This window comes from Vipera ursinii, assembly GCF_947247035.1.
Source record: "Vipera ursinii genome assembly, chromosome: 4".
Classification (NCBI taxonomy): Eukaryota; Metazoa; Chordata; class Lepidosauria; order Squamata; family Viperidae; genus Vipera; species Vipera ursinii.
The window spans coordinates 83800689-83814761 of NC_139514.1; the positions used below are offsets into that span (position 1 = coordinate 83800689).

Genomic DNA, 14073 nt, shown 5'->3' on the forward strand with positions numbered 1-14073 from the left:
GAAATACCATGATATAATACTCTGAAATACGTATTCCATTATGGAAAGCCAGTGTGGCTAAATATAAAACTGTCAAATTCAGCCTTTCTAGCTTCCCTAGAAATTGCTTAAACTTAATATATCTTCCTTCTCCATCGTTTTTAGTTAAAACACGTTATTTATAAATAAATTATTATCTCCTTCTTCCTTTTTGGCAGTGTGCATAAGAATGGGAAAAAAGTTCCATTGTGTAAAGAAAATCTTTTGTTACGAGGATGCACTATTAGAAATACAGAAGAAGTCTCTGGAATCGTGATCTATGCAGGTAAACTATGGTTGCTATCTTTGTACTTATTATATATCTTTTTCCCTCCCTTCATTTTTAGTTCCATTTCTATGTGCCATCATGTAATCAAGTCATTTTTTTCAGGTCATGAGACAAAAGCTTTGTTAAATAACAGTGGGCCACGTTACAAACGCAGTAAGCTTGAAAGACAAATGAATTGCGATGTTCTTTGGTGTGTCCTCATACTTATCACAATGTGTTTGTTTTCTGCTGTTGGTAAGTTCCTTTAACTTTTATTTATGGACCATAAAATACTGAACTCAGAAAAATCAAAATGAAAATACAGATAAATAAGTATTTTGAAACCACCTCTTTTGGCCTAATTAAATATTGAAGGTTTACTTCTGATGGACTAAATTAGATGGCCAAGAAGGAAGAATTCTTCTTTCTTTAAAATACATATTCCATATCCTTAGCCGCTAAGATTGTGCCAAAAGCAATGTATGACATATTAAATAGCAGCAGTACAATCCCAGTCTTGTTATATTTTGTAAACCAACCAATCCTGCTTTGTGAAGCATAAATTCAAACATAACTACAAAGCAAAAGCACAGAGAGAAGAGAGAATTAGGACCAATCTCCTAATTTAGCCATACAAAAAGCTGGATTCTCTTAACAACTGGGATATTATCAACTGCAGTGATTCACTGAACAGCTGTGGCAAGGAAGATCATAAAATGGGGCAAAATTCACTTAACAAATGTCTCACTTAACAAGACAAATTTTGGGCTCAATAGTGGTCATAAGTTGAGGACTACCTGTATTAGATCATTCATCCATCTAGTTTACAAGTGCTTATATCAGGTGTGTAAAACTTGGATCCATTGGTCATGACTGACTCTGTGGAAGTTGGTGAGGGGCACCTTGTTAATCAGAACTTGGTTGATACTGACTAGCCGAGTTTCAGAAAAGAGTCTTTCCTTTTATTATCTGAAAATGTCAATGATAAAATGTTTGGCCATTTCATACAAATTGTGTGGCTGTCACTGAACCATTATATTCATAAGTGACCTTGAATGTATATTCCTAAAATAATCTAGCCTTATAAATTAGGAAAGAGCATGAAAGTTTTGTCTCAAAAGACAGAAAACGTATCAGTTAAATGTGTTTACTTTTCCATTGTTTAATCTGTGTTTTAATCTCTCCCTCACCTCCTGCAGGGCATGGAATCTGGGTCTGGCAGTATGATGACAAAAAGAAACCTGCCTTTGATGTCCCCGGTCCTGATGGAAAGTATTGGCCTCCAGCTCAAGCTGCGTTTTATTTATTTTTGACAATGATTATAGTCCTTCAGGTAACAATGAAGCTTAATACTGAAATAATATAGATGTTATTTGTGACAAGTCATTGATTTTTTAAAAAGAGAGGCGTAATTAATGTAGATGAATAATGTTTCATTCTAATGTACACTTGCCTGGGATTAAGTGTCACTGAACATTGTGGAACTCATTTTTGGGTAGATAGTAATAGAATTGCTATTTAACATACAGATATACTGATATATTCATATACTACATACTTCATAGAACTCATGTCAGTTTCCACTTAACAAAAACCTCTATGGTGTATGACATTAAAAGAATATTTTCTCCTACCGAATTTACCATACAGAAAAATAATTCTCAGTGGGTGTGCTTAGAAACATTAACCAACTTAACCAGCCCAATAGGTAGCATGTAATTGTTGGTTTCTGTTTGGTTTAAATAGATAGATTCATTACAGTCATAAGTGCCAGATGTCAACGCTACTAATATCGAATGTTCTTGCTTTGACAAAAGATGAAGAAGCAGCTATTTCATATGTTAAACTTGTGTGTTACTGTTAAAGCTAGAATTAGTTATTGCTGGGAGGGAGGAGGAAGAATGTCTCTCAAGGCCATTTTGAAATAAGAGAAGATAAGAATTTGGCCGGTTGTCTAACGAAGGGAAAACTCACCCTTCAAATTAATTGGAGAATGTGATTTATGACAGCAGTGAAAAGGAGGAGAATTGAACTTAACATATTGTGCTAAGGGGGAGGGGAATTCAGACTCCAGCTTCTCCTAGCAAGGATTGCCAATGTTATAGGGCTAATAAAAGACTTTTAAGGTAAACAATGCCTCAGAGTCCTTTGAAAAGCTCATTCCATCAGAAACTTGACACCAAAATAGTATGGTTGCTTCCAAGAAAAGATAAAATTATTTTTCATAAATACTATCCACAATATCCAAAGTTTATTTCTAAAATCCTAAAAAACAGTTCACTACAAACTGGACCATATCAGTTTTCCTTTACCAGTACCCAACGTATGAAGCAAAAGCTAAGACATTTTGCAACATGAAATCCCAGGGGAGGAGATCCAGTTTTAAACCAGATAGAATAAGAATTTAGACTGTGTTATTTTTAGACTATTAGCAAGTAACCAGAATTCCATAAAGCAGCTAAGGTAATATTTATTTATATAACATTTACTGATACTCGAGCAAAGATCAGATTACCATCCAAAACAATAAAACAAAAAATAAGACAAATGTATCACAATTCACCTAGGATATTATTAATAATAATATTAATAACATATGAACTAAATTTAGTATTAAACTGTTCTGTTCTCCCAAGGAGTCAAAGTAAATGAAAAATAAAATCCACAATAATCTCTATAAAAATTGCAATAGAGAAGTACACACTGGATAGTTTTAACCCTTCCCAAATCACAAACATATATACTCAGTCACAGGAATTTTATTATATCTACCATTTAAAAAGTATGAGAGTATTCCTGGGTCAAAAAAATTCTTACACTGGGGGCAGGTTAATGCACTTGGGTAGTTTTACTGGTTCCCATATATTCTTACGGACGAGTATTATAAGCTTCTGTATTAAGGAACCAATTTCAGCTTCTGTGTCTGTGTCCTGCAGCCTGTGATAGATAATCCTTTTAGCCTGATCATAGCCAACAGAAATAAAATAATCTTTGGCTAATCCAATGAGATTTAATTTATTTTCTCCTTATGAAGCCCACAATGAAAAATAATCATCTGCTAGAGCCAATAGTGCCAGGCTCAATGGGGAAAAATTTAATTTCAGCCAGTACTGCATTACGAAGCCCTGAACCCTCTATATCCAAATCAAGGAAACCCTGCCTAAAGTCTGAGAACTGCCCTGAGAAATGTAGGCTTTATGACCTCTTTGGGGTTTTCTTAAAAAAGAAAAATCTGTGCTGTATAAAATCTGGGTTGGGGTTTTGGTCTCAAAATATTTAAGGGCCACAGATTTTTTTTAAAAAATCCTCTACTTTTTAAAAAAAGAAATGCAGATAGTCATTTTAGGTGCTGCTTGCTTTATGTATTTCTAGTGACTTTTCCTGGATCTTGTGGCATAAAGTATTGTTCTAAGATATTGAAAGAGAGAGAGAGAGTGATTTTATACTATTTCCACCCACAATCCTTCTGTGCTTTTTCAGCTGCTAGAAGTGTCATTTATTTGGACTTCTGGCAGTTTATGATCAATTTTTGGAACTCACAAAAGTGAGTAATAGCCTTCAATAAACTTCAATCAAAGTATAAGAGATAACTCCCACATCATTGGCATAAAGGAGTAGAGATGTTGTGTGCTGGCAATTTTAGGAACATAGACTTCCAAGCATTCTAAGGCTCCTGCCTTATCACTAATATAGAATATGGACAAGGCCAGTCTAAAATGCAGCAATCCTGTACCTCTCTTGCAATTTGGCACACTCTTTGGGGTTACACTTGGACCAATATATGAAAAAAATCAGATGCCAATTGAGAGTAGTGTGTTGTGGTCTTTTCCCATAATAAAGTTCAAGATATCAAATTAAATACAGTTTTAAAATCAAGGAAGACCATATAAAAAGGAGTTTTAATTTTATGGTTTGGGTTTTTTTACTGCAAAAATTGTATTTATTGGATTGTACAGCACAAAAATGGGATCCACATTCAAGCACCATGTCTGAAATCCCATTTGTTTCATTCCAATGGTTTTTCACAGTTTAGCCTGTTATGTAATATCTGGTCCAGGCATCTGACATAAAGTTTGGTGATTACACTTAATAGGGTGATAGGCATTTGAGCAAATGGATCTCCTTTGGTTCTTTCTTATGAATAGGCACAATAAACAGCTACAATAGCATTTTTGCTTCAAAAATGTTTAAAGCAATAAAAAAACATTGGTCACCTCTTGTCCAGTAGAATTTAGAGACAATGGCCACAATTCTATCATTGTGCTATATATTTCACAGGCGTTTAAAATTTTATTTATGTTTCATGTACCTTCTAGGTACTTATTTATTCGAAAGACCTTTTGTCTATTGCAACTACATTTTTCTGATTTTCTTTAAAAAGCTATATCTTTGGTTTTTCTTGCTTTATCAGCAGCTGTTCAGAGTTGCAATACCCAATAATAACCAAATGGTGTAAGATACGTTGCAATAATTATCAGATACTGTAACATAGGGAAATAATTATGATACTTGAGTAACATATTTAACAAAAAAATGAACAATAAAGGACTATTTGGGACAGGAATTCCTCTGAACAGTTGGTACTGAAGAGTGCCCTTAACTCCGGAATATGCATTACTGTATAGCAGTTGAATGAAAAGGCACATATTTGCATCAAATTAAATTGCAAGATAGCAAGACTTAAAATGGCTCAGTGTTGATACTAAAGCTCCATCTGTAAGATTATGTGTTTTTAGCTAGATTCCATAAAATTTGGGCATTGGCCAAGAATAGCTTCTCCTTCCCTAAAAAAATCTGTCTATTCTTACATTAAGAGGGTCTTCCCAATCTCTGACAATTTCCAATTTAAATGAGCAGCTCACATTTTGACAATAATGCTTAGCAAGCCAATCATTTGATTATCAGCAGTCTTTTTACCATACATAAAATAAAAGTGGAGCCCCCCCATCTTTTAGGGATGTTGGCTATATGATTTTTAAGTGAAATTACATAACTATCTATGTCTCCACTAGATGTTCTTCCAGATTTCATTTGTGTAATGAATTTCAGAGGCCATAACTGAAGGTAAATTTGGTAATGGATCAAAACTAAACCTAAAATTAGCAACAAAAATGATGCAGAAATATAATTCCAGGTAACAGTGAAAATTGAAAAATTATGAATCAGCTATCATGTAAACTGCTGTCAGATGCTTCCCCAAACCCAGAAATTTCTTTTTTTAGTAACTATGACTAAATATTCCCAATATTTCTTAAAGCATTATTATTTTTCATCCTTATCAAATGTTTAGACTTACTTTTCCTAAGAACAAAGGTGTTGTGGAAATAATTATGTAATGTGTAATTGGCTATTATTGCCTTTTTAGTCTGCACACTATTAAAACATTGCTTAGAATTCATGGAAGAAACTGATGGCCTTTGTTCCTAGTCAATTGCATGGGAGATAAAGGTATCTTAACATTGTTTGATTACAAGGTTGAAGGTTGACTCAGTCTTCCATCCTTCCAAGGTCGGTAAAATCAGGACCCAGATTGTTGGGGGCAATATGCCGACTCTGTAAAATCACTTAGAGAGAGCTGCAAAAGCACTGTGAAGTGGTATATAAGTCTATATGCTAGTGCTATTGCTATTACAGGCAGTCCTGGGTTAGGATCCGTGCAGTGTATGCCTCCCAGCATACACAAAGGACAGCACAGCAGGAGGCTGATGGTGCAGATCAGCAGAGGGGCTGGACAGCTCTGGGCGATGACTGCTCACTCAGGATAAGCCTAATGACTTAAGCTGTTGACAGCCCCAGGCATGGTCAGCCTGGTGGGAAGCCAGGATCTACACCCATTGTCACCTGCACTGGCAGGAAGCCCAGGTTTGAACTGATTGGATGCCATACACCTGGGCAGGTACAAATAGACGCCAGGCTTCCCTGTTTCCCCAGTTCGTTCTGTTCAGAATAAACTCATCTTTACCCCAACTCTGTGTCCGTCTCTATGTGAAGCACGCGACTTTACAATCCGTTCTTAAGTCTGTCTGTAAATTGAGTTTGTAGGTAAGTTGGTCAGCAGCCCTTGGTCCTTCGTATCTGCGCTTTGATTTCCTAGAAGATGGCGGTGCCTTGCTTGGCGGTGCCTTGCTCAAAACTGTGGGGGTTAGGGAGGGAAATGAACAATCCGGACTGAAACACTTTCCAGAAATAGGGACAACTAAGCAGAGTTGGGCTGCTAAACGTTCATACGAATGTCAGTCCATATTGGAGATGAAGAAATTCAGCATTAAAGGAATGGTGGAGAAAACTGTTTGGGAGAGTCTGCATGGCCTTGGATTACTACGGAAGATAAAATCAACAATGGAGATGCCGGTGGCTAACAGGAAGGGTGAGAGATCAGCTGCAATGTCTGGAGGAGTGGGGAGGAAGAAAGGAAATTGCTAGAGGTGGAAACAGCATCATGCTCATTGTTTTGAGCAGCTAAGGCAGCATTTCTGGCTTCAGGGGCAGAGTGGAGAAGCAGCCATTGCAGCTGGGAAGTTTTCCCCCATTGCTGACCAACTTCGGGAAAAAAGGAGGAGGTGCGACCACAAGAGGAAGCGTGGCAAACGCGGAGGTCTAACATCTAGGCTAGAAGCTAGACCAGGGGTAGGCAACCTTGGCTCTTTTATAACTCATGGACTTCAACCCCCCAAACCACCCCAGTGATGCCCTCAACGTGATATCCCGTTGCCTGGAGGCGGTTCGGGTCTGGATGGGGAGGAACAGACTTCAACTCAACCCCGACAAGACTGAGTGGCTGTGCATACCGGCATACCGGGATATTCAGAACATCCCATCTCTTTCCATGGGGGGGGGGTGAACTATTACCCCCGTAGATAGGGCTCGCAACTTGGGAGTCCTTCTAGATTCACAGCTCACTTTGGAAGACCATATAGTAGCTGTGACTAGGGGGGCCTTCGCCCAGGTTTGCCTGGTGCGCCAGTTGCGGCCCTATCTAGACCGGGATGCTTTATGTACGGTCACTCACGCGCTCGTGACCTCTCGTCTGGACTACTGCAATGCTCTCTACATGGGGCTGCCCTTGAGGACCACTCGGAGGCTCCAACTGGTACAGAATGCAGCCACGAGAGTTGTGTTGGGAGTCTCCCGATACTCCCATGTTACACCTCTGCTCCGTGAGCTGCATTGGTTACCAGTTATCTTCCGGGTGAGATTCAAGGTACTGGTAATGGTGTTTAAGGCCCTACATGGCATGGGTCCGGAGTACCTTAGGGAGCACCTGCTGCCGGCATCAACTTACCTCCGCCCTGTGCGCTCCCACAAAGAGGGCCTCCTCAGGGTGCCACCGATCAGAGAATGTCGATTGGTGGCCCCCAGGGGGAGGTCCTTCTCTGTGGGCGCCCCGGAGCTATGGAATCGGCTGCCGGTTGAACTCCAGATGGCGCCCAACCTTCGCTCCTTCCATCGCGATCTGAAGACATTCTTATTTGAACAAGCCGGCCTGACCTGATGGGGGATGGGTTGGGTTTTATGGTCATTTTTAATACGGTATTTGTATTTACTGTTTTTAGTCGGGCATATGTTTAATTTTCTTTTAAGTTTTGTATTTTTGTATTTTTTTATATATTTGCCCTGTTCACGGCCCTGAGTCCTTCGGGAGAAGGGCAGTATATAAATAAAATTATTATTATTATTATTATTATTATTATTATTATTATTATTATTATTATTATTATTATTATTATTTCCCAGAATTCCTGAGTCAGCCATGCTGACTCAGGAATTCTGGGAGTTGAAGTCCATGAGTCATAAAAGAGCCGAGGTTGCCTACCCCTGAGCTAGACTGTATGGCGAGTCTCTTCCATCTATTTTGTTTGCAAATGCTTGCTCCTTAGAACCAAAAACGGATTACTTGAGGCTGGATTTAACAACAAACTGGGAGGTGAGAAATTGCTGTGTCATCATTGCAACAGAAACTTGGTTATAGCCTTCTGTCCCAGATAGTGCTGTTAGCTTGTTGGGATTTTTAACATTTCAGCTGGACAGAAGTTTTACTCTTAGTGGCAAATCCCAGGGAGGGGGTGTCTGTTTTTATATAAATGACAGATGGTGTAATAATGCCAAGGTGGTTTCCAGTCTGTGCTCCCCAGATGTGGAGCTTCTGACCATCAAATGCAGACCCTTCTATCTGCCTAGAGAATTCTCTGTTAGCATTATCACAGCTGTGTACATCCCCCCTGATATAAACAGAGAAGAAACCCTGAAGGTTCTCTGTCATACCATTAGTGACTTACAAACTACTCACCAAGAGGGTGCATTTATTGCAGTGGGAGACTTTAACCAAGTGAATTTGAAAGCTACCCTGCCACATTTCCATCAATATGTGGACTTTGCAACCAGTGTGGACAATACACTGGATCTTGCTTATTCCAACATCAAGAAGGCTTTCAAAGTTATCCCCCACCCTCACCTCATTCCAGCATATAAACCTTTATTAGTCACAGTGAAACCTACAGTAAAGCAGGTGAGGGTTTGGACAGAGGGACCTATAGAAGCATTACAAGACTGCTTTGAGTGCACAGATTGGGGCATGTTTAAGGAAGCAGCTACTGATAACCAACATACAAATGTTGAGGTGTATGCCACCACAGTGTCTGCATATATCCAAAAGTGCATAGAAGATGTCTGTGTCCTGAAAAGTATTGTTGTAAGGGCGAATGAAAAACTGTGGCTGACTTATGAGGTCCGCAAGATGCTGAAAGCACGAAATGTGGCCTTTAAATCTATGACATGCTGGCACTTAGAACAGCCAGAGCAAAACTGAAAAGTGCCATAAAAGGTGCAAAGCAAGCCCATTGCCAGAAAATTCAGAACTTTTTTCAGGACCCAACAAACACCAGGCAAATGTGGCAAGGGATCTAGGCCATTACGGATTACAAGGTGACTCCATCGAGATGCAAGGATGACACAGACTTCCTAAACAAACTGAATACATTTCTTGGTAGATTTGAGGCATCAAATAGCACTCCTGCTAGGAAAGCAGTGCCCCATCCTGACGAGCAAGTGCTAAACTTTGATGTCACCTCTGTCCGGAAAACACTGCAGAAGATTAACATTCGGAAAGCAGCAGGCCCAGATAACATCTCTGGACGTGTCCTTAGGGAATGCGCAGATGAGCTGGCTTATGTTGTCACAGATATTTTCAATCTCTCATTGTAGCAGGCAGTGATCCCATCGTGTTTTAAGACAGCCATCATCTTGCCAGTGCCCCAAAAGTCCACAATTACAGGCCTCAATGATTACTGTCCGGTTGCACTGACATACACCATTATGAAATGCTTTGAGAAAATGATAAAGGACATTACTGTATCCAGCCTCCCAGCAGCATTTGACCCGCTTCAGTTTGCCTACCGACCTAATCGCTCTATGGAGGATGCTATTTCTTCCGTTCTCCATCTGAGCTTGAAGCACTTAGAAGAAAGAAATACTCATGTGCATTTGTTGTTTGTCGACTTCAGTTCGTTGTTTAACACAATCATTCCCCAGCATCTAGTAAACACTGGGCCTTTTAGGCTTAAATATCCTTTGTGCAACTGGATTCTTGATTTTCTTACCAACAGGCCCCAATACGTGCGAGTTGGAACAAATACTTCTAATACCATGAATACCAATTCATGGGGGTGCAGCTAATGAGTAGGCTGGCTTGGTCACTCAACATTGAGAAACTGGTGAAGCGGGCACAGTAGCGCCTGCATTTTCTGCATCGCATGAGAAAAGCACATCTTCCTTCTCCTATCCTAACCACTTTCTACAGGGGGTTAATGGAGAGCATTCTGTCATACAGCATCATGGTCCGGTTTGGAAGAATCATTGCTTCAGACAAGAAGGAGGTGCAGAGAGTGGTGAGGATGGCCAAAAAGATCATTGGCGGTTCCCTCCCCCCTATCCAGGACATAGCACAGAAGCATTGCTTGAGCAGGCTCCATAAGATTATCTGGGACACTACACATCCTCTTCATGACCTGTTTTCCTTGTTACCTTCTGGGAGGAGGCTTCATGGTATTCTTAGCAGAACATCCAGATTCAGCCATAGTTTCATTCCATACAGCATTAACCTTGAGAACTCTCAAGCTTCCTCCTTCTGTTATATATTCAAGATGGACAGTATTTAATACTTATTTGCTATGTATATGTAGGGGTGTGGGTCTATACATATGTTGTATATAGTATGTTTAGGTGTGTGTCATGTATGTGTTTCACTTTGAGAGCGGGCAACTAAATTTCATTTTTGATGTGTGCCATTGTGCCCACAGTAAAAAAAATGACAATAAAGGTTATCTTATCTTAAGTAGGAACAGGTACATACAGTTCTTATTTAGCATCAATTAGTCAACTGTTTGTCTCAGTGTACAGTATATATTTTACCTTTTCTTGAAATAGGCGTCAAGGGAGGTCATGCAGTAGCTGGGGCCCTTGGTAACCATAGTAAACTTCGGTGAACCTCTCTGTATTAGGATCTTACTAACTGTGCATCATCAGCACTTTCATCTGATTTACACTTCGGAGGCATGGTAACAAGAGTAAATTAGAGAAAAATACAAAATTACATACTCAACACAGTGTTAACTGCAACATGATCCACCTTAAAATGGTGGATGGTATTCAAGCTGATGAAATGTTGAGGTTATGAAGTGTTTTCTTGAACATTATAAGTAGCACATTCATTATTTTGAACTATTGTTTTAGTTCAATTGTTTAATATAAAAAAATTTCTGTAGCTATCTATTCATAAGTAAAGTTGTCTGTAAGTTGGACATTATTAATCTGCAACTGCCTGTCTTTTGAGGCTAGAGAGTTGAATGCAATGGAGTGAGTTGGTTCTAAGATAACTTACACATTTATCCAATTAATTGATCAAATCACGTAAACTTTCAATTTATGTGTTTCTTAGAAAAAGGTCCAAACCAACTTCTCTCTTGTACATACTCTTCTTTGTAGTTAATCCAATGGCAGTAAATGTTGGAGAAATATACTACAGTAGTTATAATTATCTTCCAGAAATGAAGAGATCTCTACAGATCTCTGTACTTTGAATAGAATATTAAACTTAATTAAATATTTAGGAAGCAAGTGGTTGGCATGCATGGACTGTTAAAAATACAGGATGCTCAGGGACTATCTGTGGGTAGCAAAGGCATTAGCTGGGATTTCATCCATTTCTGATTACTTTACTAGCTACTATGGTTTTCCTGGTCATTGCTGAGCTGGGAATTTGACACCAGTGAAAAACCCTGAACTTTTCTAACACATTACTGGGCCCACTTTATTTCACAGGGTTATCGTTGGAGAAGAGAGTGCTATGTAGGCTGCTTCAAACATAGAAGGAAAGTAATATTCTGTTGTGAATCAAGCTTTTATGAGGTTTCAGAAAGTATGTGAAAAACTGTTAAAAATATCTGAGAAAAAAAATATAACACTTTACTTAGCAATTACAGAACATGTTGCTCATTTCCACAAAAGCAAATGTTGAGGCAATTTCTTTTGCACATAGATCTACACTATGTTCCTCATTTCAAGTTGTGCTGGAAAGCTCATTTGAAAATCTGTTGTGTTTATCCACAAAATGTTAGGATTATTAATTAATGTTGTTTTCTTTTGCAAGCTCTTTGATGCTGGCATGATTCTGACTGCAGTCTCTCTTTTCCCCTTCCCAATCCCTCCACCCCTGCAATCTTTTCCTTCTTTTCCTAGCTTCTTTCAAGCTCATCTTATTACCCTGAAAGTATTTACTTCTTTTGAAGCTTTTGATAATAATACCACCAGACCTAATTATGGATATCATCTCTGCAGCTGCTCCATATGCTTTCCTAATCTGTCACAGTAAACCTTTGCAGATACTGTAATAACTTTACAATGCTGGCTTTAAGTCAGAATATATAAATTCCCCAAAAAGGTACAGTACAATACTGCACTATTCATAACCAGTTGATTCAATTATGCATCTTTTCTACCACTTTGGTTTGTTTGTTCGGTTAATGACCCTCTATTTTTATGCATTCCAGGTTCTCATTCCAATTTCCTTATATGTCTCCATTGAAATTGTTAAAATATGCCAAGTTTATTTTATTCATCAAGATAAGGATTTATTTGATGAAGAGACAGACTTTCAGCTACAATGTCGAGCTTTGAATATCACAGAAGATTTAGGGCAGATTCAATATATATTTTCTGACAAGACTGGAACCCTCACTGAGAATAAAATGGTTTTCCGGAGGTGTACAGTTTCTGGCATAGAATATTCCCATGATGCTAATGGTAAGTGTAATAAATTTTCATTTAATTTAACACGCATGGATTAGTATGCATCATAAAAATCAAGTTCATGGTTTTAGATGTGTAAACAACCAGCATGGAAAATTGTAAAGATGATAAAAATAGCATATAAAAATAAAGCCCAATCTGAAATCAACCCCATGTAAATGATTTGGAGGGTAAGTCTCAATGTTTATTTGCTTGAGGGCAATTTCCCTGCTTTCCATATATAAGATTATAATTTCAATTTGTGACATCTTTAGATGTCATCAAAAGAAAAACTGAAGTTGCAAACAGAATAGTGGCAAGATGGAATGTAAGAATATGGGAAAGCTCAAACACAGAGAAACATGAATCAACTACACATTGACACTGTAGGCATCAATGAAGTGAGATGAACCAGAACTGGACATTTTTAATCAGAAGATCACACTGTTTACTACTAAGGATATGAAAAGCAAACAAGGAATGGGGTTTTCATAATTAAGGTTGAAGCAAGAACATTGCTTTGGTTACAATGCAGTGATTTAGAAACAGCCCTTTAATATGACATCCAAATTTATGTTCCAAATACCTATCCAGAAGAAGAGTTTTATGATTATCTTCAATTTGAAATTGATGGAACATGAAAACAAAATGCGCACTTTGGATGGAAACCAGAATCTGAAGTTGAAAATATTAAGGAGAAAAATGTACTTAGGCTGAATTGGAAGAGAATGGGTGTAGTTTTAAAACTGGAGGAAGAAACATCAATATCCTGTGACTTTTTGATGACACTATTCAGATTGCTCTTTTACAAATAAGAAGAACAACATATAGAGATATCACTTGACCAAAGTCGCTATGGAGTTCAGTGGTTTTTGAATGTGGGTGGGTGAATGGATGGATGGACAGATAGATGAGTAAATAAATAAACAATTGAAAAATGGAAATGGTCTTCAAGTTCTAGCAATGAACTTCAAGGAGCACAGTGGGAAAAAAAGACTAAGATTAAATGTTAAAAAGACCAAAATAATCACAACAGGCATGGCAGTTTTAGAACTGACACTGAAGTAGGGATGGCTTCTGTCTTTTAGAATCAAATTATCAGTAGTAAATGAACCAGAAGTCAAGAAATATGCAGCATAATATTAGGTCAAAATTAGGAACTTGAAATTCAAGTACGATGTCTGAACTTACAAATATCAGAATTGTGCTGGCAATAGTTTTCCTTGTGTCACTCACCAGAAGTGACAAACTGGACTTTGAAGAAGCAGGATAAAAAGAATATTGATGCTTTTGAACTTTGGTGTTGAAAAAGATTCCTGAATAGCCAAGAAAACAAAGAAATTGATCATCAAACAATTCAATCCAGTGCTCTTACTTGAGGTATGAATGACCAGACTCAGATTATCCTACTTCAGGCATATTATGCAATGACCTAGCTTTGAAGAAGTCTATAGTGCTGAAAAAAGTGCTAGGAAAGAGAAGAAAAGTATGGGTGACACCAAGAT

General features: G+C 38.2%; 1 protein-coding gene across 3 annotated transcripts in view; it reads left to right on the forward strand.

Moving 5' to 3' along the window:
- The window catches only part of ATP10A (ATPase phospholipid transporting 10A (putative)), a 178553-nt gene that overhangs the window by 103525 nt on the left and 60955 nt on the right, over window positions 1–14073 (forward strand). For all 3 annotated transcript variants that reach the window (XM_083361488.1, XM_083361489.1, XM_083361490.1), the window contains 4 exons: window positions 198–304; window positions 410–541; window positions 1486–1619; window positions 12331–12583. In XM_083361488.1, coding sequence (XP_083217614.1) covers window positions 198–304; window positions 410–541; window positions 1486–1619; window positions 12331–12583 — 626 coding nt within the window. The remainder of the gene's footprint in view (window positions 1–197; window positions 305–409; window positions 542–1485; window positions 1620–12330; window positions 12584–14073) is intronic.